This window comes from Triticum aestivum, chromosome 5A, assembly GCF_018294505.1.
Source record: "Triticum aestivum cultivar Chinese Spring chromosome 5A, IWGSC CS RefSeq v2.1, whole genome shotgun sequence".
NCBI classification, from domain to species: domain Eukaryota; kingdom Viridiplantae; phylum Streptophyta; class Magnoliopsida; order Poales; family Poaceae; genus Triticum; species Triticum aestivum.
The window spans coordinates 683672980-683699314 of NC_057806.1; the positions used below are offsets into that span (position 1 = coordinate 683672980).

Genomic DNA, 26335 nt, shown 5'->3' on the forward strand with positions numbered 1-26335 from the left:
ATGCGACACCTGACGAGGTGATCATCTCCTGCCATGGTATGAAGGCGTTTGACAACAAAGCATGAAAGAACAAAAGGTTGAAGTGGGCTCAGGCAAGAAGAAGAAGAAGAAGAAGAAGTATAGGAAGAGGAAGATGATGAACTTCCACCTGGTTAGCATGGTTGAACTTTCCCCTATTCAGCCATATCGGCTCTTAATAACTTGTATAGTCATTTTCTAGTAGGTAGGATAAACTGCCATTTGTTTCCTAGCTAGGAAGAGACAATGTTCACAGTGTGTGTAGTAAGGTCATCACTAGTGAGAAGTGGTGATCACATCTCTAGCCGTTTGCAACCAAACAACATATTGTTGGTCTAACAACAGCGACGCGGGCAACCAAACAATATGCTAACTAATTGCTCCAAACTACATGCAGATCTTAGTTTTTAGCCTGCATTTGCTCAACCGGGACAAGTATGCAAAATGCCATAAAACAGAGATATCGCTCCGAATCCTGGGAGCCGTTGAGTTCGAAGATACTGTTGTAGGAAAACAATCAAGTGAAAGAAGCTCTCGTTCCCACTCTTCTCCCCCCCTACCTAACCGGTAGGTAAGTGGGGGCCTCGGTTTCTTTATTTGCTATGAGAAACCTCGGGAACGCGAACACAGGTGGTGCATGGCTTTCGTGGACACACGAGCAATCCAACCTGTCGGATTTCCTTTTCCTCTTCCCATTAGAACTTCTGTGGGTTTCCCCGTAATAGGAAGATCTGCGAGAATTCTTACCCATATCTTACAATTTCTTCAGAATTGTCCACTCATAGCTCGATGTAATTATCTGATTATAGCCCGACGCGTTGCTTCAATGGCTCGATTTGAAAGACGACCAACTCTACAACTTTTGGTGCCATATCTTCCAAAACCAAGTTGTGTTGTGAACCAAACGCATTCAAAGTGTCCGAACCGTGCTGTCAGAACGTTTGGTTTTTTTATGGACGACATTGAACATTGAAGATGCTCTAATGTATACCCCGCAAATTCTTTGTCGTCACTATACCCTCTGGCACAAGATCGATGGTAGTACAACATCCCTCATTCATGTAGATGCAATCATGGCAGAAAGACGTATTAATGGTGGACACGACCGGCTGGTTATTGCCGAACATGGGGAGGACACGAACTATTGATTTCCTAGACGTCCTAGACTATTACTACTAGTACTACACTATATACTCCTTCCGTTCCATCCAGCGTTCGATCAGCGAGTAAGACACACGCGAATTTCAAGAATCAATTTGACAAATAAAATGTAGGCTATTTGCGACAAAAGTAGTATTGCCAAATTTATATTTGATTTTTTTCAATGGTAGAACCTTGGTGTCTTTTTTAACATGGTACAGACGTAAATGCTTATATACACACACGCATAACTCATCCTTATAAAAGCACACGTGCACACCCTAGCTCTATGAGCATCTTCGAAAGACTGAGCTGACATATCATCTTGAAATTTACGAAGTCACCATAGGCACCTCGTCATTGACGGGAACGTCTCCTCCCACTAAATGCGCATCGCCGGAAATCCTGAAATAATTTTAGGAATAAATGTGAGCACCAGAACTTGAATCCTGATGAACTGGGGATACCACAATCCCTCTAACCATCCAAACACAGGTTGGTGTTCGATGTCTTGGTCGAGGTGTTCTTGCCCGGGTTCCCTTACAATGTCATATTCCAAATATATGTCACTGGCTTGCAGTTGTAGCATGTTAATAGTGTCTGCCGAGCCGCTTCTGTGTCTTGGGTTCTATACTTCTAGATTTGTCCACATGCGGTCATGTTTGTAACGGTTTTAGCCTGTTTTTTTCATTAATTAGCCTAGTAACCTAGAAATTCTTCTTAACGGTGCTCCCTTATTCACTATGTATTTAATAGACCTTACATTGTTGGAAATCATATCATGTTTGCGTAGTTGATGCCATAGTGGATACATGACTTACAAAAGTGGATTATATCTTTTTTTAAGGTAAACTGGGTTATATCAATCAACCTTTGGTTTCGCGTTTCCTACTCTGTTTGCAAGAATACTTGGAATAACCTATTTGCATTTTGAGACATCATGAATATAGGCCCATCATATTTATGGATTTTCCTCTGTTCATTTTTTAATGTATTTTCCTCAATTCATAATGTTTTGTTTTCTGTCTCATTTTCTCGACCGGTTTTAATTGACATGCATATAGTAGCAAGTTTTTCACCTAAACCAAGTTGTGACCGAACTGTGCATTTGTTTGTAGACCGTTTGTTTGCTCTCAACAATTTCCTCCCTACCCTAACCCTCAGGCTATTGTCGAGGAGGCACTAAAAGGTGTGATAAAAGCAAGAAAACGGAATACTCTTCACTGAATATTTTAAATTATTTCCTTTGCTTTCAAATTTTTATCATTGGGGAGCAATTTCAACGCTTTTGACGAATGTGTCATCTAACTGAAAATTTTCAATTTAATTGTAGAAGTAAGAGAAGATAGACACGCCATCCGTGGTAGGAGCTTGTCGTACTAGAGAACGAAGAACAGAGAGAGCATACAAGAACAAGGAGAGCAGAGAAGAGAATAGCCTCATAGTTTAGAGAGGTTGAAGATGCATGCGGCGGAATGTGGCGCAACAAAAAAAATACATTTAGTACAAAAAAATGCCTGAGAATGGATTTTTTTTCTTCAACAGTGGCCCTTGGAACTTTTGATTTTTTTTATATACTTTCAATGTCTTTTTGTACTTGCAAGGTTGTTGCTTTTTCTATTATGTGTTCACAGAAAAAATTGAGTTTTTTAGGAACATTGAAATGCCATTTTTTTAATCCAGGGTCCACTCCTTAGGCATTTGCTACATAGAAGGGAGTTATTTTTCTTTCTTACTTTTTTTCCTATTTTAGTTGGTTTTTCTTATCACATTTTCATTTTTACCGTTTGTTTTGTATTTTCTATTTCTTTTATGTTTTTGTTTTAATTTTATTTTTCCACATTTGTCACTCTTTTGGGGGTAAATATACGGACATTTTTTTAAGTATATGAACGTATATTCATACCTCATGAACAACCATTTTTAAAACATATTTTTCTCAAATATAATAAATATTTTTGAAACATAAATGAACATTTATACTAACATACGTGCACGATTGTTTTGCTATATAGTACGATCTTTAATAATTTTAATTAGATCGTTGAGAATATTTACAAATTCTATTGAATAGAAAGCTTCTAATATAATTGTATAGCTATACGTAATGTAGTACTTTTCAAACAATGTAGTAAAGTAGTATTTTGGATAGTATAAAAATTATTTTAAAATTATTATGTTTTGTAAACAGTATTACTACATTATTATTTTTAATTAGATCTTTGAGAATATTTTCTATTGAATAAAAAGTTTCTAGTATAATTGTATAGCTATACGTAATGTAGTAGTAGTTTTTAAATAATGTAGGAAAATACTTGCTCCATCTCAATGTATATGACGTTTTTATAGGCTAATATTCTAATTGATAATATGTTCTGTGGTCATCTAATATAATAGTTTGTTTTCAAATAATTGTTGTATATTCTATATTGTATCATGTTTTAGACGTTCTTATACTTTGAGACAGGGGTAGTAATATTTGGGATAGTACAAAAATTATTTTAAAATTACTATGTTTTGTAAACAGTATTACTACATTATGTACAAGGTTTTACTTAGAGGCGTAGAATAACTATTTGTAATAATGTTTGCAACAAGCTAATAGGATGTGCCTTTTTCCCTTTACGTGAAAAATAAGCCGTGTTAGTGTTGGCTATCTTGAGAGAGCTTTTGCCTCCCGAAAATCCTATACCTTCGAAAGCAAGTTATAAAAATTACCTTATTGTGAACATGTGTCATCCTCTCATTAATCCTCCCCCCCCCCCCCCCCAAAATTGCAGGGTGGGCCCCCCACTTCCCACCAAAATACCAACTAATATCATACGTAAATCTTCGTAACTAATATAATCCATGCTCTTTTGCCTCCTAACCCTTTGCTAAGGGCCAAGAAAATAGGAGCAGTGACCCAACGCCACGCCATGCGCTCAGAAACGAGATCCTAGCCCTTCGCTCGTTCCCCACAAGACATTGGATCTTTTTAATTTATAGCACATATGCCCGTGCATTGCAACGGGAAAAATTGATGTTTTGTGCAAGCATAATGTCCCACAGCACCAGATTTACTATGAAGAACATGCTGCAACGCAGCATCCTTCTACAAAATGACCATAAAAAATACGATACAATTTAGTCGTGTTATATTTTTTTTGCCAGGTATAATGTTCCATTGATTCCATTTAAATATAATCCATGCTTTAATTACCATGACATACTCACCCGTTTTAGTCGAGAATCAAATCCTTCCTTTTAATAGCCGCAACATATTGAAGCCTACAGATCTTTTCTTTTAATTATCCTACCTTTTTATATCAAGTCCTTCCTTTAATTACCCTTATCTATTTGAATATTCTATTTATTAAGACCATAATCTTTCTTTTATTTATTCCACCGGTTTACCCATAATTCTTTCTTTAATTAGCCATATCCGTTTAAATATTTTATTTAAGCCCATAATCCTTTCATTAATTAACTCATTCGCTTAATTAGCTCGCCTAAACACGAGGACTGCCACTTATATTTAGAGCGAGTTGAGATTAGTAAATGTGAATGGCGCATAGGTCATTGGTTTTTTTTCAAAGATCCAGACAGAAGGTCATGTGATCAATTCCCACAATGTTGATTTATTTTGACCCAAGAAAAAACCCATCAACGTACAACAGGTGGATCGATCGTTCGGGCAATAGCAAAACATGCAGAACAGGTTCCCAAGCAGAAGAGAATACGCTGTCATGGTAGATGTAGCTGGACGAGGGGTACTACGGTCAAACAATACGCCAAACAAAGTAGACCATTGATTCACCTGTATCGTCACAACAATCCCTAATTGCATTGCATGCTCCCCAAGCTGAAGAACACAGAAGAACACGACCACATGCCCACGACATTGACACGACCACAGGCAATCAATTATTTCACAAACGAACTGGATAGTGCATCATGCATAGCAATCACGTAGTAATTCAAGAAGTGTGGCCTAGCTAGCTTGTGCCGTTGGTCGAACAACGCTCCGATTTGGCGTCGCAGGCCAGGATTTCCTCCACGGCTTCCTGAAAACAGAGCAACATATCAGTGATATCCCACCAATCACAGCATCATCGGTGACTTTTTTTTTTTCCTTCGAAAGGATATGGTAACAGCCCCCGATCAGAGCAACGGTGATACGAAGGTCAAAACATATAAATCTGGAACAATTTCTGTAGTACCTCGATACATTTTAAAGTATACTGGATGTCGCTATCTGAAATTTGGTAGTGGACGACGAATCTGACGCTGCAAATTAATCAAGGGAGCTCAGAATCAAACAAAGCAGTGCGTTTCTTTTGACTAAATAGTACAGCATATTGTTTTAGTTAGAGACCAGTGCAAACAGACATAATTTATGATGCTTATGGTCAGGAGTTGAGCTTGAGAATATTAATAGGAAGTTAAGAAAAATAAAGAGAAGGAAGTCGAGCAAAGTGAACTGAACCTCTTGGAGCTTGTTGGCATTGCAAGCACATTGCGTTGTTTCAGGGCTTGGCACAGTTTGGCAGGTGATATGCGTGGATCCGCCATATCAAAGAATACCTAGCGAATGGAATACATCGCCGGAGGTCACAAACATGATATTTGATCTGAAAACATCAAGCTCAGTAGATAGATGGAATAACAGACTAACCATATTGGTCTCCACTGAACTCAAATCAACTGTGAACTGTTTGATTTTCTTCAGTCCATCTGAACATTTGGACAAAAGAAAACCAAATTCAGGGTTATATTGATGCCGTTAAGGGCCTGTAAATAGGATGGTGAAGATAGGCCAATATGAAACCTGCTAAAACTTTAGCCTTCCGATGGTCATCCGCAAGCTTGCCTACGGTGTCGCGAACACCGACTTCGGCAGCAGCACAAAGGACTCCTACCTGCCTCATTCCACCACCCAGTGTCTTCCTAAGAATTTTAGGCTGAAAGAAGTGTGATATCTGTCAGATTTCCCTTACATGTTCTGTTAAGCAAGCAGCTTAAACTTACTAGCATGCAGAATATCTACCCATCATCACCTTGTGTATGAAGGCCTTGGTACCAACAATAACTGATCCAACAGGAGCACCTATCCCTTTCGACAGGCATATCTGCATTTCGACGTTTAACAGAGAAATACAGTCACACATCATATGTCAACAGGAATCAGCCCATTTTCCGTTCTTATGTGGGTTGCATATGCAATCTAGCATTTTAGTGTAGTGCCAAGCAGATTGATACATACCGAAACTGAATCGGCAGCTCTCACGAGTCTGTCAACGGGAACTCCAAGTGCCTGACAGGCACGATAACAGTGATGATCTAAAAATGTCAGGAGAAGATACACATGTCTTGTACTTCGACATCACATGCCGGTTAATTGATCCCATAGCAGTTGTTACTTACCACGGAGGCATTGAAGATACGAGCTCCGTCGATATGAAGCTTCAAGCCATGAGCCTTAGCAACTTCACCAACCTTGTCAGTGTATTCCACGGTCAGACACTTCCCACCCGAACTGCAACAGCAACAACAATAAAGATACTCCATCAATCAGGTAAGAAACAGAGTTAGTACTAGTATCACTCATAGTACTAACAAACAGAGCAACTCACTCACTTTCCATGGGTGTTCTCCAAGCAGATGAGCCTGGTGGTGGGGTAGTAGAGCGCCCCGTCCGTGCTCCGGATGGCGGCGACGATCCTGTCGACGTCCATGGTGCCGTCGGGGTTGTTGGGGACGGTCCGGGGGTGGACGCCGCCGAGGGTGGAGATGCCGCCGTGCTCGTAGACGTGGATGTGGGAGTCGTGGCCGAGGATGACCTCGCTGCCCCTGGCGTCGCAGTGCGCGAGGACGGAGATGAGGTTGGCCATGGTGCCCGAGGGGACGAACAGCGCGGCCTCCTTGCCCATGATCCGCGCCATCTCCGCCTCGAAGCGGCAGGCCGTCGGGTCGGCGCCCAGCACGTCGTCGTCCACGTCCGCCGCGGCCATGGCGGCCCGCATGGCCTCCGACGGCTTGGTCACCGTGTCTGAGCGCAGGTCCACCACCTTGGTCGCCATCCCTTCTGCAGACTCCAGTAGGATAACGAACGATCTCTCAATCAATTGTGAAGGCGTTGTGAAGCTGTGAACCACTCAAACCCTTATATATTGAAGGATGGCGACATTTTTATATATATTCTAGAGAAAGGAAAATGCCATACGGACGGCTCTGCTTTTCATTCGTTTTTGTACTACTACATTGCAGCAGCTTACTGCTCGCACGCAACGGACACACGACGACGACATGGCAAACTCTATCAGTCTATCCTTCCAACGACCACAGACTTTGGTGCCCCTACATGTCACTCATTTGCGCTGAGATTTTTCACGAGCAGAGCAGCCAATGCAAGGCTCTTGAGAAATCACAAGGGAAAACAACAAATCTACCCGCTTCATCATTCAAGAGCAACCCTATGGTATCGCCGCCGGAACGAATAAAAGAAGAAATTGCGCACCAGAATCCGAATGTAGCGGGAGGCGAGGTGGATGGGGACGGCCGGCGTCGAGCGGAACGCTGTGGCTTCCCTGCCTGCGGGTGGTGTGCGTACGTTGCCGCAGAGGAGCGGTGCTTTGATTTATAGAGGCCGGCGGCGCCGCTGGATCGAGGAAGAAGACGAGCTAGACGACGTGACCTAACCTTGCCGAGGTCGTCGGCTTTGACGGGTCGCTCGTCTCCACGTGCGCTCCTGCACAACCACGTCGGAAAAGCGGTGGCCCGTTGCTTTCTACTGGTGATGGGGCTACAATATACAGAGACCAAGTCGCAACCTTCCCTGGGGTCGTACTATACAAATGCAATCATCTCTGACGTCGGCCGGCTCACCTCACACCAAAACACTCATCAGCCCGGTCCAGAAATCCATCACAGAAAAGTTAATTGCACAAAAATACCACAATTGAGACATTAAAAGCAGATTGATAGCAAGTTTGATAAATTTTACGTGTCAGTATCAACTTTGAGGCGCGGCGGTTGCAGAACAGACTAAACGACGTATAAATATGTATTGACGGAGAAACTGACAGCGGAGCCCGCCTGTCAGGGGCTGACGTGGAATCTTCTTTTACGGAAAAACCCCTCGGCTTATATTTAATCACACAATGGACCTCGTTTGCGGAAAAACTCAAAAGCAGGAAAAATAAATTTCGCGCGCCAATGGGATTCGAATCCGCGACGGACTGCCCGAGGGAAAGGAGCGCCGAACACTACACTACCCCAGTCCGTCGGATAAACTGGATGCCTGAACCTTTTTATACTATACTTCAGAAACCATTTTTGTTCCTGGACAACTGTTTCGTTTTTTTAATGCGTTTTTTTTGTTTCGTATTTCTTTCATCTTTTAAGGCACGTCCTGGCCTTCTTTCGGTTTTCCTTTTTTAAACTTTTGCGCATCTCTTTTATATATAGGTTTTGTAATAAATGGTGTACGCTATTTCAATACTTTTGACATTTTTAAAATTTACACTGAACTTTTTTCTATGTGGCATTCTTTCAGATATTGTATATTAAAAAAATGCAATTTATATAACAAAATAGTTCATCGTATATTATACAATAGTATTCGGTGTGTTTTATACAGTAATATTCAGTGTGTATTTTCAAAATATATCGCAATAATATTAAAAAACGTCACCATATATTTAAAAAATGTTCATTTAAAAATAAAAAAGGTGTTCATACATTAGAGTTCAGTATAAATAATTTTCAGTGTGTATAAAAAATTGTTTGTATATTATGCAATAGTGTCCAGTATGTATTTAAAAATTAATTTTCAGTGTGTATTTACAAAAAATATCACTTAATAAATAGTTCAGTATAAATTTAAAATATGTCGAGTACTTAGAAAATGTTCACCATTTACTACAAAACCTATATAAAAAAGAAATGTGCGTAAATAAAAGAAATGGAAAACCGGAAGAATACCCAAGATCTAAAAAGATAAAAGAAAATTAAAAATGATTTTACACAATAATTTTTTAATACATGTCGAACCGTTTTTGAAATATACATGTATTGATGCTGAAACCGATGGGTGGGACCCACCTGTCAGGGGCCACATTTCAAAAAGGCGTCAATTATCAGTGTGTACATTTCCAAAACCTATGTATAAAAGAAATACAAAAACCTATATATAAAAGAGATGCGCAAAAGTTTTAAAAAGGAAAACCGGAAGAAGGCCAGGACGTGTCTAAAAAGAAAAAAGAAATACGAAACAAAAAAACGCATTAAAAAATGAAACAGTTGCCCAGCAAGAAAAATGGTTTCCGGCGTATAATATAAAAACGTTTAAGCATCAGCTGTATCGAATGTCGTGGCGTAGCGTAGTGGTATATGGACTTTCCCTTGGGCTGTCCGTTCTGGTTCGAACCCTCATGGGTGTGTGTAATTTATTTTTGCAGGTTTCGAGTTTTCCCTGCAACCGAGGCCCTTTGTCTGATTAAATATAAACCGAGGGGTTTTTCGGTGAAATAAGATGCCACCTCTGCCCCTGACAGGCGGGCCCCGCTGTCAGTTTCTCCGTCAATATGTTTTTATACGTCGTTTAGTCCGTTGGGCAACGCCGCGTCCCAAAGTTGGTACTGACATGTAAAAATTATCAAACTTGGTACCAATCTGCTTCTAATGCCCCAATTATGGTACTTCTGTACAATTAACTTATAACAGAATCATCTGCAAAAGGGTGGTTCACACCAGAGACAAGTGGCAACATATTCAGTTATTCAATCAGGATATAAGTTATGGATGTGTGCATCAAGAGATGCAGAAGCCGGGAGCATTCCTTCTTTTCAAAAAAAAAAAAAATCAGGATACAAGTTGGTTTTAGTTTAGTTTAGTGGCCTTTCACCTTTGGCCACCTGACCAGACATTTGTCTTGCACTTCCACAAGTAGCTGCCGGCTGCCCCGGTATGCAAAAGGTAAACTAACCATATCGAATCAGCATATCGACGGGAGATGGGTGTAGTATTTATTTGTGTCACCTCATTAACCTTGGTCAGTGAGGGAGTCCTGGATTAGGGGGTCTCTGGACAGCCGAATTATCTTCATTGGCCGGACTGTTAGACTATGAAGATACAAGATTGAAGATTTTGTCTCGTGTCCGGATGGGACTCTACTTGGCGTGCAAGGCAAGCTATGCAATACGGATATGTATATCTCCTTCTTTGTAATCGACCTTGTGTAACCCTAACCTTCTCCGGTGTCTATATAAATAGAAGGGTTTTAGTCCGTAGAAAGACAATCATAACATATAGTCATACCATAGGCTAGCTTCTAGGGTTTAGCCTCTCTGATCTCGTGGTAGATCTACTCTTGTAAACACCCATATCATCAATATTAATCAAGCAGGACATAGGGTTTTACCTCCATTAAGAGGGCCCGGACCTAGGTAAAACATCGTGTCCCCTGCCTCCTGTTACCATCCGGCCTAGATGCACAGTTCGGGACCCCCTACCCGAGATCCGCCGGTTTTGACACCGACATTGGTGCTTTCATTGAGAGTTCCGCTGTGCCGTCGCCACCAGGAAGGATGTCTCATCCCGTCTTTAAAGACGGCACTATTGCTGAGGGAGCTTTGGCTATCGGCCAAACTCTCGGCTAGGTGGTTTTCTTATGACCGCCTGTTCGGCCGCTGCGCCGACGATGACTTCTCGGGTCATCGAAAGCAATCTTCACATCAACTCGGAACTCGCCGAGCAGTTAGATCCAATGGAGCTCTCTTCCCTGAACGAGCTCTTGGATCGCATCGCCGCCCTGGGAGTCGCTACAGACTACGATCAGATTGGGCCTAAACCCGATTTGAGAGAGATCAACTCTCCCCAGGTCACCCATCACGTTAAAGTGGTGGAGGAACAATGCGGCAACCCTTCATCTATCTTAAGGACTAGCTATGTCCGGATTCCCGATCCCTCCAAGCCGGATACCCGCGGAGGGGAGGACGTCACTTAAGGCCTGAACCTAGAATCAGGCAGCGGGCTAGATTTATCGGAAAACATCCAAGAATCCAAACTTTTGAGTTCGGAAACTCCTTGGCCCTCGAGTCTCAGATTGGGTAAGGATTCTGATTCAATTCCACCCACCCACCCAAACATACACGATCTATCCCAAATTAGGCAAGAGCCCGAAGAAACAGTACATCATTACTGCGCCAGATTCCTCCTGGTCATGAACAGGATATAGGACTGCCGCGAAGAAGACGCAATTTTATTCTTCTGCAATAATTGCACGGACAAGAGAATCCTCAACGCCATAAGTCGCCGCGAAATTACACGCTTTGCCGACTTGATGTCCATAGTACGAAAGTACTGTGCAATGGAAAGCGCCTGGAAAACCGAAATAAAATTTTAGGATAATCCGGCCCTGAATACCAACCCAGTCCGAAATAAAAGGGTGCATTATCACAATACACATGGGTTAACTACCAAAAAGCAAAAGCGCTCTACGGGGCAAGGAATCGTACTGGAGGGATGGCTCAACGGATCCTGCAAAATTCATAGTACAACGGATGCAATACCAACGCATAGCCTTAGAGCATGTTGGATACTCCGGCAGGTGGCCGAAAGTGGTGAGGATCTACTCCTCCCAAAAACCACAGAGCACCATCCCGTGGACAACAATACGGTGTTAACGGTCTTTGAGACCTTCGCGTCAAATAATAGACGCAAGCGAACACTCCGTAGCATGGCCGAAATCTGCCACATAGCAGAAATAAAATCCTTGGGGTGACACGGCTATTACCTTCAATGCCAGTGACGAACCCAAATTCCGAACAGCCCGAGCACCAGCCGCACTGGTCCTCAGTCCAATCGTGGATGGCTTTCGACTCACCAAGGTACTCATGGATGGCGGCAACGGATTAAACCTCATCTATGAGGAAACTCTTCAAAAGATGGAAATAGACTGGAGCCGCATTGAGCAAAGTAGCACAACCTTTAGAGGAATCATCCCCAGTCGGGAAGCACGGTATGCTGGGAAAATCACACTAGATATGGTATTCGACACGCCGGATAATTACAGGTCCGAAGAAATTACATTCCAAGTGGCCCCATTTAGCAACGGATACCACACTCTACTAGGGCGGGAGGCGTTTACAATCTTCCAAGCCATACCCCATTACGGGTACATGAAGCTCAAAATGCCCGGGCCCAACGGAATCATCACTCTTGCTAGTGATCCGGACATAGCACTCCGCGCCGAAAATAAGACAGTAGCACTGGCCCTCGAGGCACTATCCGAAGCCCTAGCGGCCGAGGAACTAACTGCGCTACGCTCCACGGTGAACAGGGACGATGTGATACTCGATAAAAGATCCAAGTCCACCTCCTTTAAACCAGCGGACGAAATAGTCAAATTCCAAGTCCATCCAACGGACCCTACAAAAACAGCTTCCATCGGGGCATAATTAAACCCCGATGTCAACTCCACACTGCGAGTTCCTACGCGAGAACTGGGACATTTTTGCCTGGCACCCTTCAGACATGCCAGGAATCCCATGTAGACTGGCTGAGGACAGCCTAAATATCATAAAAGGATTCAAGCCAGTCAAGCAGGCTCTTCGACGTTTCTCCGAGCCTAAGAGACAAGCTATGGGAGAGGAACTAACCAAGCTATTGGAGGCCGGATTCATCAGAGACATAAAACATCCGGACTGGCTAGCAAACCTGGTGATGGTACCAAAGAAGGACAAATCCTGGCGCTTGTGCGTCGATTTCAAGGACCTTAACAAGGCCTGTCCAAAGGATCCCTTCCCCCTCCCCCGCATCGATCAAATCATCGATGCTACCGCATGACACGATTCATTGTGTTTTCTCGACGCATACTTCGGCTACCATCAAATTAAAATGGCGGAGCCAGACCAAGCCGCAACGGCATTCATCACACCATACGGCCCATTCTGCTTCAACACAATGCCCTTCAGGCTCAAAAACACCGGTGCAACATATCAGCGCATGATTCAGACATGTCTGGCAAACCAGATCGGCAAAACAGTGGAGGCATACGTGGATGACATGGTCGTTAAAACCAAGCATGTTGAAACTCTAGTAGAAGACTTGAGGCTCACATTCGACAACCTCCTAACATATGGCATCAAGCTCAATCTGGAAAAATGCGTTTTCGGCGTACCAGCCGGAAAGCTCTTGGGATTCATTGTCTCCAGTAGAGGTATTGAAGCTAATCCGGCCAAAATCCGAGCGTTGTCACAGTTGGCTACCCCAACAGACCTCAAACAAATACAAAAATTGACTGGATGCGTGGCGGCTCTAAGCCGCTTTACCTCCCGGTTGGGAGAAAAGGCATTACCCCTTTATTGCCTCCTCCGGTGCACCGAACGCTTCGAGTGGACGGATGCCGCCTCAAACGGACTCAATGAAATAAAAGCCATATTGGCAACAAACCCAGTCCTGGCTGCGGCAAACATTGGCGAACCAATGCTATTATACACCGCGGCAACTCATCAAGTAGTAAGCGCAGTGCTCGTCGTCGAGCGAGAAGTGGACGGACACAAATTCCCCCTTCAAAAGCCGATTTACTATGTGTCCACTGTCCTTACTCCATGCAAATCACGGTACCCGCATTATCAAAAGATAGCGTACGCGGTATTTATGGCATCCCGGAAGCTGTGACACTACTTTCAAGAGTGTTCGATAACGGTAGCCTCGGAAGTACCACTTAACAATATTATAAACAACCGCGACGCGATGGGCCGGATTGCCAAATGGGCCATTGAGCTCCTCCCGTTCGACATAACTTACAAGCCACGGCGAGCTATCAAGTCACAAGTTTTGGCTGACTTCGTCGATGAGTGGATGGAAGCCGAACTCCCTAAAGAGTACGGCACATATTCAAACTGGATCATGCACTTCGACGGCTCCAAAATGTTGGCTGGTCTGGGGGCTGGCGTCGTTTTGACGTCCCCAACAGGAGATACCGTCCAATACATACTACAGATAATGTATACGGACTCCAACAACGCCGCCGAATATGAGTCCCTTCTACATGGTCTCCGGATGGCAGTATCTATGGGCATTCAACGCCTAGAGGTGCGTGGGGATTCGAACCTCGCGATATCCCAGATAAATGGAGACTTTGATGCCAAGGATCCAAAAATGGCAGTTTATCGCAATGCCGTCCTAAAAATGTTAGCTCGGTTCGAGGGGCTCGAATTTCACCATGTGGCTCGGGAAAACAATCAGGCGGCGGATATCCTCGCCCGCATCGGCGCAAAACGCGACGCGGTCCCTCCCAACATATTTCTGGAACGGCTCTTCAAGCCATCCGTAGCATGGGAAGGGGACACCGGTAACAACAGTCCGGACCCGGCCAAAATACCCGATACCGAACTCTCTGACACAATCGGAGGCTCCGCCACCGAAATAACACATTCAGCCCACAAAATAATGGCCATTATTGCCCCATGGACAGAACCATTCCTGGCCTACCTAACTAGACAGGAACTCCTAGAGGACCAAAATGAGGCACGCTGCATAGTGCGCCGATCCAAGGCCTACAGGGTCCATGAGGGAGAATTGTACAAAAAAGCGCTACCGGAGTCCTTCAAAGGTGCATCTCCGAAGAGGAAGGGCGGAACCTTTTGGCAGAAATTCACGCCGGACTCAGCGGTCATCACGCTGCAGCCCGAGCTCTTGTAAGCAAGGCCTTCCATACATGATTCTATTGGCCAACGGCCCGGGCAGATGCACAGGACTTGGTCCAACGTTGCGCCGGTTGCTAGCTCTTTTCAAATCAAAGCCACATGCCACCCACCGCCCTCCAAACAATCCCCATTACATGGCCCCTCGTGGTCTGGGGGCTTGACATGGTTGGACCCCTTAAAGGGGGAACCCACAAGAAAAAATACTTACTGGTCATGGTGGATAAATTCACCAAATGGATAGAGGATAAACATGTTAAAACAGCCGAATCCGGACCGGTGATAGATTTCATATCCGGGGTTGTACACCGTTACGATGTCCCCCACAGCACCATCACTGATAACGGCACGAACTTCACGACCGACGAGGTAAAACTCTGGTGTAGCAAAATGGGCATCAAGCTCGATTATGCTTAAGTCTATCATCCACAAACCAACGGTCAAGTTAAACGAGCAAATGGTCTTATAATGAGCGGCATTAAACCCAGATTAGTGCGCTCCTTAACGGAGTCTGACACGCACTGGGTAGAGGAGCTCGACTCCGTACTCTGCGGGCTACGGACCACGCCCAATCGTAGTACCGGATATACACCGTTTTTCATGGTGTACGGCGTAGAGGCAGTCTTGCCCTGTGACATAATTCATGACTCACCTCGAGTGCGCATGTACGAAGAAAGAGAAGCCGAGCTCGATCGGCAAGACAGTCTGGACACCTTGGAGGAAGAGCGCGAAGTAGCCAAAGCCCGTTCCACATTTTACCAGCAACAGGCTCGCAGATACCAAAGAAGAGAAGTACGGGCCAAAACTTACAACGTTGGCGAACTAGTTCTACGGCTGCCGGATAAGAAAAAGAACAAGCTCGAGCCCAAATGGGAAGGTCCCTTCATTATCGACCAAGTTCTGACCGGTGGAGCGTACCGACTGCGGGATGCATCGACTAGTCGACTCGAGCCGAACCCATGGAACGCAGCAAGACTCCGAAGATTCTACGCCTAGCACCGGACTTTATGTTAGTCCCCTCCCTTTGTCCATTTTCTGCATATGCATCATCTGTCTTGTTTCCCTTTCTTTCTTTTATTTCTCTAGGCCTTCAAGGGTCACCTTGTGCCTCACTCATACATCATAGATGCGCTAGCTGCACTCTTCATACCTGGGGGCTTCTTTCACAGAAGCTTTAATTATTTCCCTGGGCCTCACGCCCAACACATGTGTTACACTTCCGCATGTACCTTTTTTCACCATTATATGCATCGATATGACTTAAGTTTTGGCCAAGTTGGGTTGCCTGGCTCTTGTATTTATGCCCTACATTCTCGTTAATTCGGCTAGGGCATAAGGGGAGCACCTCTGCGATTGTTACCGCCGGGTCAGCCGGACGTGTACCTCAGAATGGGTGAAGCCGAAAGCTAGCGTTCTTAAGGGAATATATTCGGTCGGTGAACAAAAGATGACTTTTATTATTCATATCTGCCCCCAGATGATTTTTCTGTTATTCTTATCGCAGTCCGGACATGCACTTTAGGGCATGCCTACCCAAGGAAAGGAACCCTTAACGGAACTATTCTACCTGGAAGATGTTTCTTACTACCCATGTAATATAACATAACTAGTTGGGCACTTGTCTGATAAAGCACTAATGACCCCTACGCCTGGTCTTCACGCATGCCCCGGTTCTTACATAACTGAGAGGGTATTCGGATACACTCCGGACTATCGGGTCCCGAGGTTGAAGCGAAAAGGTCCACCACGACAAACGATCTACAATCTGACTAGAAGGCATTATACATGTCACTTTAAAATTACATAGTCAATTTGACTGGTTGAACTCCTCTTCAATACCATCTAATAGGCGGTCTAGTCTACAGTCCTGTTGGGAATACTTTGCGGCCAATTCTACTTGGCCGTACACTAAGCTCACAGGGATCTCCTTCCCATCAGGCCCCACTGGTCCGACTTCGGCAATGTGGTTCGGGTCAGCCTTCGTGTACCGTGTCTTCACCATTGCCCAGGCTTCCCTAGCGCCCTGACGGCAAGCCGATATCTTCCATAATCGGAAGCGCCGCCGTGCTCCCTTCAGCTTTTCTGCAAGCTCTCCAAGGCCTTCGGGTGGGGAGACGAATGGCCACAAGGCCTGGGCGACGCCTTGCATCACCTGACGAACTCGTTCGTGCAGCTGCGAGAGCTCGAGAAGAAGATCACCCGTTGAACTGGGCATCTCCTCGGCAGGACGACCTGTTAGCATACCTACAGACATAACTCTGTCAGCTAGCTTCCTCGCCGAACTCTTTTTCAAAGTTCATTCAAGCGCTTACTAAATATGCCGCGTCGAAGCCGCCGATTCTCCTTAACAATGTCCGACAGTTGGGCCCGAACATCTTTTAGTTCCACGCCCAGCTTGGTGTTGGCATCTAGGAGATCATTCTTCTCCTGCCTCACCCTCGTAAGCACGCTCTCACCGGCCTTCAGCTGGTGTATGAGCTGTTGCTTATCCGGATTCACTCCAGCGTCATCTGCAATTTTATCGTCAGATCTGCATATACGCCGCATTCTAATATGATACTTATCATTCGAAGGATATGTTACCAGAGGGGGTCTCTTTGGGCTCCCCTGCTGTGGCCAGTGCGGCCTGAAGTTGGGCTTTGCACTCTTCCAGCTCCTGGGACAGTTGAGTATTCTTTTCTGTGAGAACCTGCATAACAAATGATCCTTTAATCAGTTATCCTAACTGTTTCAAGTCTCAGGGGCTACTGATATATATAATCATCAAATTTTCTCACCCGTATGTCTTTTACATACTGCTCCGTGGCTCTGGCTAGACCATTTTGAGCGGCACAGAGGTGCGCGTCTCCCAAGTTGAAGGCATCCAATGCCTCTTGGGAGGAACAAGCGTCACGAAGAATAGTCCAGCGATGCCTGTGGTTCATGGCACTTTCCACCTCGGAATGGGTGGCGGACAGTTTGTCCGCATCCTCTGTCGGAGGAGCACCCGGTGTTGGAGAACATAGCAGAAATTCAAAATTTTCTACGCATCACCAAGATCAATCTATGGAGTAACCTAGCAACGAGGGGAAGGAGAGTGCATCTACATACCCTTGTAGATCACTAAGCGGAAGCGTTCAAGTGAACGGGGTTGATGGAGTCGTACTCGTCGTGATCCATATCACCGATGATCCTAGTGCCGAACGGACGGCACCTCCGTGTTCAACACACGTACAACCCGGTGACGTCTCCTATGCCTTAATCCAGCAAGGGGAGAAGGAGAGGATGGGGAAGACTCCATCCAGCAGCAACACGACGGTGTGGTGGTGGTGGAGGAGCGTGGTACTCTAGCAGGGCTTCGCCAAGCACCGCAAGAGACGAGGAGGGAGAGGGGTAGGGCTGCGCCAAGAAGGAGATGTTCTCGTGTCTATGGCAGCCCAAACCCCCCGCTATATATAGGGGAAGGGAGGGGCTGCGTCCCCACCTAGGTTTCCACCCCTAGGGGTGGCGGCCAGCCCTAGATCCCATCTAGGGGGCGGCCAAGGGGGGAGAGAGGGGGGCGCATCACTAGGTGGGCCTTAGGCCCATCTGAGCCTAGGGTTTCCCCTTTATCCCCTCTCTCTTCGCCTTGGGCCCTGGTGGGGAGGCGCACCAGCCCACCTGGGGCTGGTCCCCTTTCACACTTGGCCCATGCAGCCCTCTGGGGTAGGTAGCCCCACCTGGTGGAACCCCGGGACCCTCCCGGTGGTCCCGGTACGTTACCGATAGCACCCGAAACTTTTCCAGTGACCAAAACAGGACTTCCCATATATAAATCTTTACCTCCAGACCATTCCGGAACTCCTCGTGATGTCCAGGATCTCATCCGGGACTCTGAACAACATTTGGTAACCATGTACATACTTTCCCTATAACCCTAGCGTCATCGAACCTTAAGTGTGTAGACCCTACGGGTTCGGGAGTCATGCAGACATGGCCGAGAAAACTCTTCGGCCAATAACCAACAGCGGGATCTGGATACCCATGTTGGCTCCCACATGTTCCACGATGATCTCATCGGATGAACCACGATGTCGAGGATTCAATCAATCCCGTATACAATTCCCTTTGTCCAGCGGTATTGTACTTGCCCGAGATTCGATCGTCGGTATCCCGATACCTTGTTAAATCTCGTCACCGGCAAGTCTCTTTACTCGTTCCGTAACACATCATCCCATGATCAACTCCTTGATCACATTGTGCACATTGTGATGATGTCCTACCGAGTGGGACCAGAGATACCTCACCGTTTACACGGAGTGACAAATCCCAGTCTCGATTCGTGCCAACCCAACAAACACTTTTGGAGATACATGTAGTGTACCTTTATAGCCACCCAGTTACGTTATGACGTTTGGCACACCCAAAGCACTCCTATGGTATCCGGGAGTTGCACAATCTCATGGTCTAAGGAAATGATACTTGACATTAGAAAAGCTTTAGCATATGAACTACATGATCTTTGTGCTAGACTTAGGATTGGGTCTTGTCCATCACATCATTCTCCTAATGATGTGATCCCGTTATCAACGACATCCAATGTCCATGGTCAGGAAACCGTAACCATCTATTGATCAACGAGCTAGTCAACTAGAGGCTTACTAGGGACATGGTGTTGTCTATGTATCCACACATGTATCTGAGTTTCCTATCAATACAATTCTAGCATGGATAATAAACGATTATCATGAACAATGAAATATAATAATAATAACTAATTTATTATTGCCTCTAGGGCATATTTCCAATAGTCTCCCACTTGCACTAGAGTCAATAATCTAGTTCACATCGCCATGTGATTAACACTCACAGGTCACATCGCCATGTGACCAACATCCAAGAGTCTACTAGAGTCAATGATCTGGTTCACATCACTATGTGATAAACACTCAAAGAGTTTTGGTTTGATCATGTTATGCTTGTGAGAGAGGTTGTAGCCAACGAGTCTTGCCATATTCAGATCCCTATGTATTTCGCAAAACTTTATATCATAGATGCTGCTACCACGTTCCACTTGGAGCTATTCCAAATTGTTGCTCCATTATACGTATCCGGTATCTCTACTCAGAGCTATCCGGATAGGTGTTAAGCTTGCATCGATGTAACTCTTTACGTCGAACTCTTTATCACCTCATAACCGAGAAACATTTCCTTATTCCTCTAAGGATAATTTTTGACCGCTATCCGGTGATCTACTCCTAGATCACCTTTGTACCCTCTTGCGAGACATGTGGCAAGGCACACATCAGGTGCGGTACTTCAGCATGGCATACCTTATAGAGCCTATGAAAAAAGCATAGGGGACGACCTTCGTCCTTCCTCTTTCTTTTGCCGTGGTCAAGCTTTGAGTCTTACTCAACTTCACACCTTACAACTCAGGTAAGAACCCCTTCTTTGACTGATCTATTTTGAACTCCTTCAAAAACATGTCAAGGTGTGCGTTCTTTGAAAGTATCATCAGGCGTTTTGATCTATCTCTATAGGTCTTGATGCCCAATATGTAAGCAGCTTTATCCAGGTCTTCCTTTGAAAATCACTCTTCAAACAACCTTTTATGCTTTCCAGAAATTCTACATTATTTCGGATCTACAATATGTCATCAACATATACTTATCAGAAATGTTGTAGTGCTCCCACTCACTTTCTTGTAAATACAAGTTTCTAGCAAACATTGTATAAACCTAAAAGCTTTGATCACTCCATCAAAACATATATTCCAATTCCGAGATGCCTGCTCTAGTCCATAGAAGGATTGCTAGAGCTAGCATACCTTTTAGCATTCTTAGGATCGTCAAAACCTTTTATTGTATCACATACAACTTTTCTTACGAAAACTGGTAAGAAAACTTGTTTTTGACATCCATCTATAAGATTTCATAATCGAAAAATACAGCTAATGCTAATACGATTCCGACGGACTTAAGCATCGCTACGGGTGAGAAATTCTCATCGTAGTCAACTCCTTGAACTTGTGAAATAAAACTCTTTCCCACAAGTCGAGCTTCATAGACGGTAACATTACCGCCCACGTCCGTCTTCTTCTTAAAGACCCATTTATCTCAATGGCTTGCCGATCATCGGGCAAGTCCACCAAAGTCCACACTTTGTTATGATATATGGATCCTATCTCGGATTTCATGGCTTCTAACCATTTGTCGGAATACGGGCCCACCATCGCTTCTCCATAGATTGTAGGTTCATTGTTGTCTAACAACATGATATCTAAGACAGGATTACCGTACCACTTAGGAGTAGTACATGTCCTTGTCGACCTACGAGGTTCGATAGCAACTTGATCCGAAGCTTCATGATCACTATCATTAACTTCCTATTCAATAGACGTAGGCGCCACAGAAAACATCTTTCTGTGTTGCATCACTCTCTGGTTGAAGTAAAGGTTCGACAACCTCATCAAGTTCTATCTTCCTCCCACTCAATTCTTTCGAGAGAAACTCCTTCTCGAGAAAGGACCCGTTCTTAGCGACAAACAATTTGCCCTTGGATCTGAGATAGAAGGTATACCCAACAGTCACCCTTGGGTATCCTATGAAGATGTGTTTGTTCGCTTTGGGTTCGAGCTTCTCTGGCTGAAGCCTTAAGCATCGCAGCCCCAAACATTAAGAAACGACAACTTTGGTTTCTTGCCAAACCATATTCTTACGACGTCGTCTCAACGGACTTAGATGGTGTCCTATCTAAAGTGAATGCAGCTGTCTCTAACGCATAACCTCAAAATGAAAATGGTAGATTGGTAAGAGACATCATAGATCGCACCATATCTCATAGGGTTTGATTACAACGTCCGGACACACCATTACCTTGTGGTGTTCCAGGTGGCTTCAACTGTGAAACAATTCCACAATGTCTTAAGTGATTGCCAAACTCATAACTCAGAAAATCCCCTTTTGATCAGATCGTAGGAACATGATCTTCTTTGTTATGATGATTCTTAACTTCACTCTGAAATCTCTTGAACTTTTCAAATGTTTCAGACTTGTGCTTCATTAAGTAAATATACCTATATCTACTCAAATCATCAGTGAAGATGAGAAAATAGCGATATCCACCGCACGCTTCAATTCTCATTGGATCACACACATCTGCATGTATCATTTCCAACAAGTCACTTGCCCGTTTCGTTGTACCTGAAAACGGGTCTTAGTCATCCTTCCCATGAGGCATGGCTTGCATGTGTCAAGCAATTCAAAATCAAGTGACTCCAAACATCCATCAATATGGAGTTTCTTCATGCATCTTACGCCAATATGACCTAAGCGGCAGTGCCACAAGAAAGTGGTACTATCATTATTAACTCTACATCTTTTGGCGTGAACATGTGTATCACCACGACCGAGATTCAATGAACCATTCACATAGGGTGCATGACCATGAAAGGTATCATTCATGTAAACAGAATAACCATTATTCTCTAACTTAAATGAATGACCGTATTGCAATGAACATGATCTAATCATATTCATGCTCAACACAGACACCTGATAACATTTATCTAGGTTCAATACTAATCCCGAAGGCAGATGGAGCGTGCAATGGTGATTTCAACAACTTTGGAAACACTTCCAACACACATCGTCACCTCGCCCTCAGCCAGTCTCCGTTTAGTCCGTAGCTTTTGCTTCAAGTCACCAATAATAGTAACTGAACCGGTATCCAATACCCAGGTGCTACCAGGAGTACTAGTGAGGTACACATTAATAACATGTATGTACTTTGAAGTTGCCAACCTTCTTATCTACCATGCATTTGGGGTAATTCCGCTACCAGTGACCGTTCCCCTTACAATAGAAGCACTTAGTCTCGGGTTTGGATTCAACCTTGGGTTCCTTCACTGGAGCGGCAACTGGTTCGCCATCCATGAAGTTTCCCTTTTAGCCCTTGCCCTTCCTGAAACCAGTGGTCTTGTTAAACCATCAACACTTGATGCTCCTTCTTGATTTCTACCTTTTGCGGTATTAAGCACCGCGAACAGCTCCGGGATCAACTCCATCCCTTGCATGTCATATTTCATCACGAAGATCTAGTAGCTTAGTGATAGTAGCTAGAGAATGAAGGAAATATGCCCTAGAGGCAATAATAAAGTTATTATTTATTTCCTTATTTCATGATAAATGTTTATTATTCATGCTAGAATTGTATTAACCGGAAACATAATACATGTGTGAATACATAGACAAACAGAGTGTCACTAGTATGCCTCTACTTGACTAGCTCGTTAATCAAAGATGGTTATGTTTCCTAACCATGGTAAAAGAGTTGTTATTTGATTAACGGGATCACATCATTAGGTGAATGATCTGATTGACATGACCCATTCCATTAGCTTAGCACCCGATCATTTAGTATGTTGCTATTGCTTTCTTCATGACTTATACATGTTCCTATGACTATGAGATTATGCAACTCCCGTTTATCGGAGGAACACTTTGTGTGCTACCAAACATCACAACATAACTGGGTGATTACAAAGGTGCTCTACAGTTGTCTCCAAAGGTACATGTTGGGTTGGCGTATTTCGAGATTAGGATTTGTCACTCCGATTGGCGGAGAGGTATCTCTGGGCCCTCTCGGTAATGCACATCACTTAAGCCTTGCAAGCATTGCGACTAATGAGTTAGTTGCGGGATGATGTATTACGGAACGAGTAAAGAGACTTGCCGGTAACGAGATTAAACTAGGTATAGGCTACAGACGATCGAATCTCGGGCAAGTAACATACCAATGACAAAGGGAACAACGTATGTTGTTATGCGGTCTGACCGATAAAAGATCTTCGTAGAATTGTAGGAGCCAATATGAGCATCCAGGTTCCGCTATTGGTTATTGACCGGAGACGTGTCTCGATCATGTCTACATTGTTCTCAAACCCGTAGGGTCCGCACGCTTAAGGTTTCGATGACAGTTATATTATGATTTTATGAGTTTTGATGTACCGAAGGAGTTCGGAGTCCCGGATGAGATCGGGGACATGACGAGGAGTCTCGAAATGGTCGAGACGTAAAAATCGATATATTGGAATACTATATTCGGACATCGGAAAGGTTCCGAGTGATTCGAGTATTTTTCGGAGTACCAGAGAGTTACGGGAATTCGCCGGGGAGTATATGGGCCTTATTGGGCTTTAGGGGAAAGAGATAGGAGAGGTTGGGCGCCCCCCCAAGGCCTAGTCCGAATTGGACTAGGGGAAAGGGCTGCGCCCCCTCCTTCCTTCTCTTCTCTTTTCCCTTGCCTTGACTCCTACTCCTACTACATGGAAGGACTCCTAGTTGGACTAGGAAAGGGGGAATCCTACTCCCGGTGGGAGTAGGACTCCCCTAGGGCGCGCCATAGAGAGGGCCGGCTCTCCCCTCCTCCACTCCTTTATATCCGGGGGCAGGGAGCACCCCATAGAGACACAAGTTGATTTTCGTGATCGTTCTCTTAGCCGTGTGCGGTGCCCCCCTCCACCATAATCCTCGATAATATTGTAGCGGTGCTTAGGCGAAGCCCTGCGACAGTAGAACATCAAGATCGTCACCACGCCGTCGTGCTGACGGAACTCTTCCCCGACACTTTGCTGGATCGGAGTCCGGGGATCGTCATCGAGCTGAACATGTGCTAGAACTCGGAGGTGTCGTAGTTTCGGTGCTTGATCGGTCGGGCCGTGGAGACGTACGACTACATCAACCACGTTGTGCTAACGCTTCCGTTGCGATCTACAAGGGTACGTAGATCACACTCTCCCCTCTCGTTGCTATGCATCACCATGATCTTGCATGTGCGTAGGAATTTTTTTGAAATTACTACGTTCCCCAACAGTGGCATCTGAGCCTAGGTTTTATATGTTGATGTTATATGCATGAGTAGAACACAAGTGAGTTGTGGACGATATAAGTCATACTGCTTACCAGCATGTCATACTTTGGTTCGGCGGTATTGTTGGACGAAGCGGCCCGGACCGACATTACGCGTACGCTTACGCGAGACCGGTTCTCCCGACGTGCTTTGCACATAGGTGGCTTGCGGGTGACAGTTTCTCCAACTTTAGTTGAACCGAGTGTGGCTACGCCTGGTCCTTGCGAAGGTTAAAACAACACCAACTTGACAAACTATCGTTGTGGTTTTGATGCGTAGGTAAGATTGGTTCTTGCTTAAGCCCGTAGCAGCCACGTAAAACTTGCAACAACAAAGTAGAGGACATCTAACTTGTTTTTGCAGGGCATGTTGTGATGTGATATGGTCAAGACATGATGCTAAATTTTATTGTATGAGATGATCATGTTTTGTAACCGAGTTATCGGCCACTGGCAGGAGCCATATGGTTGTCGCTTTATTGTATGCAATGCAATCGCGCTGTAATGCTTTACTTTATCACTAAGCGGTAGCGATAGTCGTGGAAGCATAAGATTGGCGAGACGATAACGATGCTACGATGGATATCAAGGTGTCGCGCCAGTGACGATGGTGATCATGATGGTGCTTCGAAGATGGAGATCACAAGCACAAGATGATGGTGGCCGTATCATATCACTTATATTGATTGCATGTGATGTTTATCTTTTATGCATCTTATCTTGCTTTGATTGACGGTAGCATTATAAGATGATCTCTCACTAATTATCAAGAAGTGTTCTCCCTGAGTATGCACCGTTGCGAAAGTTCTTCGTGCTAAGACACCACGTGATGATTGGGTGTGATAGGCTCTACGTTCAAATACAACGGGTGCAAAACAGTTGCACATGCAGAATACTCAGGTTATACTTGACGAGCCAAGCATATACAGATATGGCCTCGGAACACGGAGACCGAAAGGTCGAGCGTGAATCATATAGCAGATATGATCAACATAGCGATGTTCACCAATGAAACTACTCCATCTCATGTGATGATCGGACATGGTTTAGTTGATTTGGATCACGTAATCACTTAGAGGATTAGAGGGATGTCTATCTAAGTGGGAGTTCTTTAAGTAATATGATTAATTGAACTTAAATTTATCATGAACTTAGTCCTGGTAGTATTTTGCAAATTATGTTGTAGATCAAATAGCTCGCGTTGTTGCTTCCCTGTGTTTATTTTGATATGTTCCTAGAGAAAATTGTGTTGAAAGATGTTAGTAGCAATGATGCGGATTGGATCCGTGATCTGAGGTTTATCCTCATTGCTGCACAGAAGAATTATGTCCTTGATGCACCGCTAGGTGACGGACCTATTGCAGGAGCAGATGCAGACGTTATGAACGTTTGGCTAGCTCAATATGATGACTACTTGATAGTTTAGTGCACCATGCTTAATGGCTTAGAATCGGGACTTCAAAGACGTTTTGAACGTCATGGAGCATATGAGATGTTCCAGGAGTTGAAGTTAATATTTCAAGCAAATACCCGAGTTGAGAGATATGAAGTCTCCAACAAGTTCTATAGCTAAAAGATGGAGGAGAATCGCTCAACTAGTGAGCATGTGCTCAGATT

General features: G+C 44.5%; 1 protein-coding gene across 2 annotated transcripts; it reads right to left on the bottom strand.

The window, feature by feature from the left end:
* Positions 1 to 4927: 4927 nt before the first annotated feature.
* On the bottom strand, positions 4928 to 7851 carry LOC123105984 (probable low-specificity L-threonine aldolase 2). 2 transcript variants are annotated; one of them, XM_044528174.1, is made up of 10 exons: positions 7658 to 7851; positions 6778 to 7225; positions 6565 to 6676; positions 6404 to 6454; positions 6198 to 6269; positions 5969 to 6101; positions 5816 to 5874; positions 5627 to 5724; positions 5361 to 5427; positions 4928 to 5204 (listed from the first exon to the last, which is right to left on the bottom strand). In XM_044528174.1, the coding sequence occupies exons 2-10, from the start codon at positions 7218 to 7220 to the stop codon at positions 5136 to 5138; spliced, it is 1104 nt and encodes a 367-aa protein (XP_044384109.1). In that variant the 5' UTR covers positions 7221 to 7225; positions 7658 to 7851; the 3' UTR covers positions 4928 to 5135. The 2 variants fall into 2 exon arrangements, with proteins under 2 accessions (XP_044384109.1, XP_044384108.1); XM_044528173.1 differs by having other exon boundaries at positions 6778 to 7232.
* Positions 7852 to 26335: the final 18484 nt, after the last annotated feature.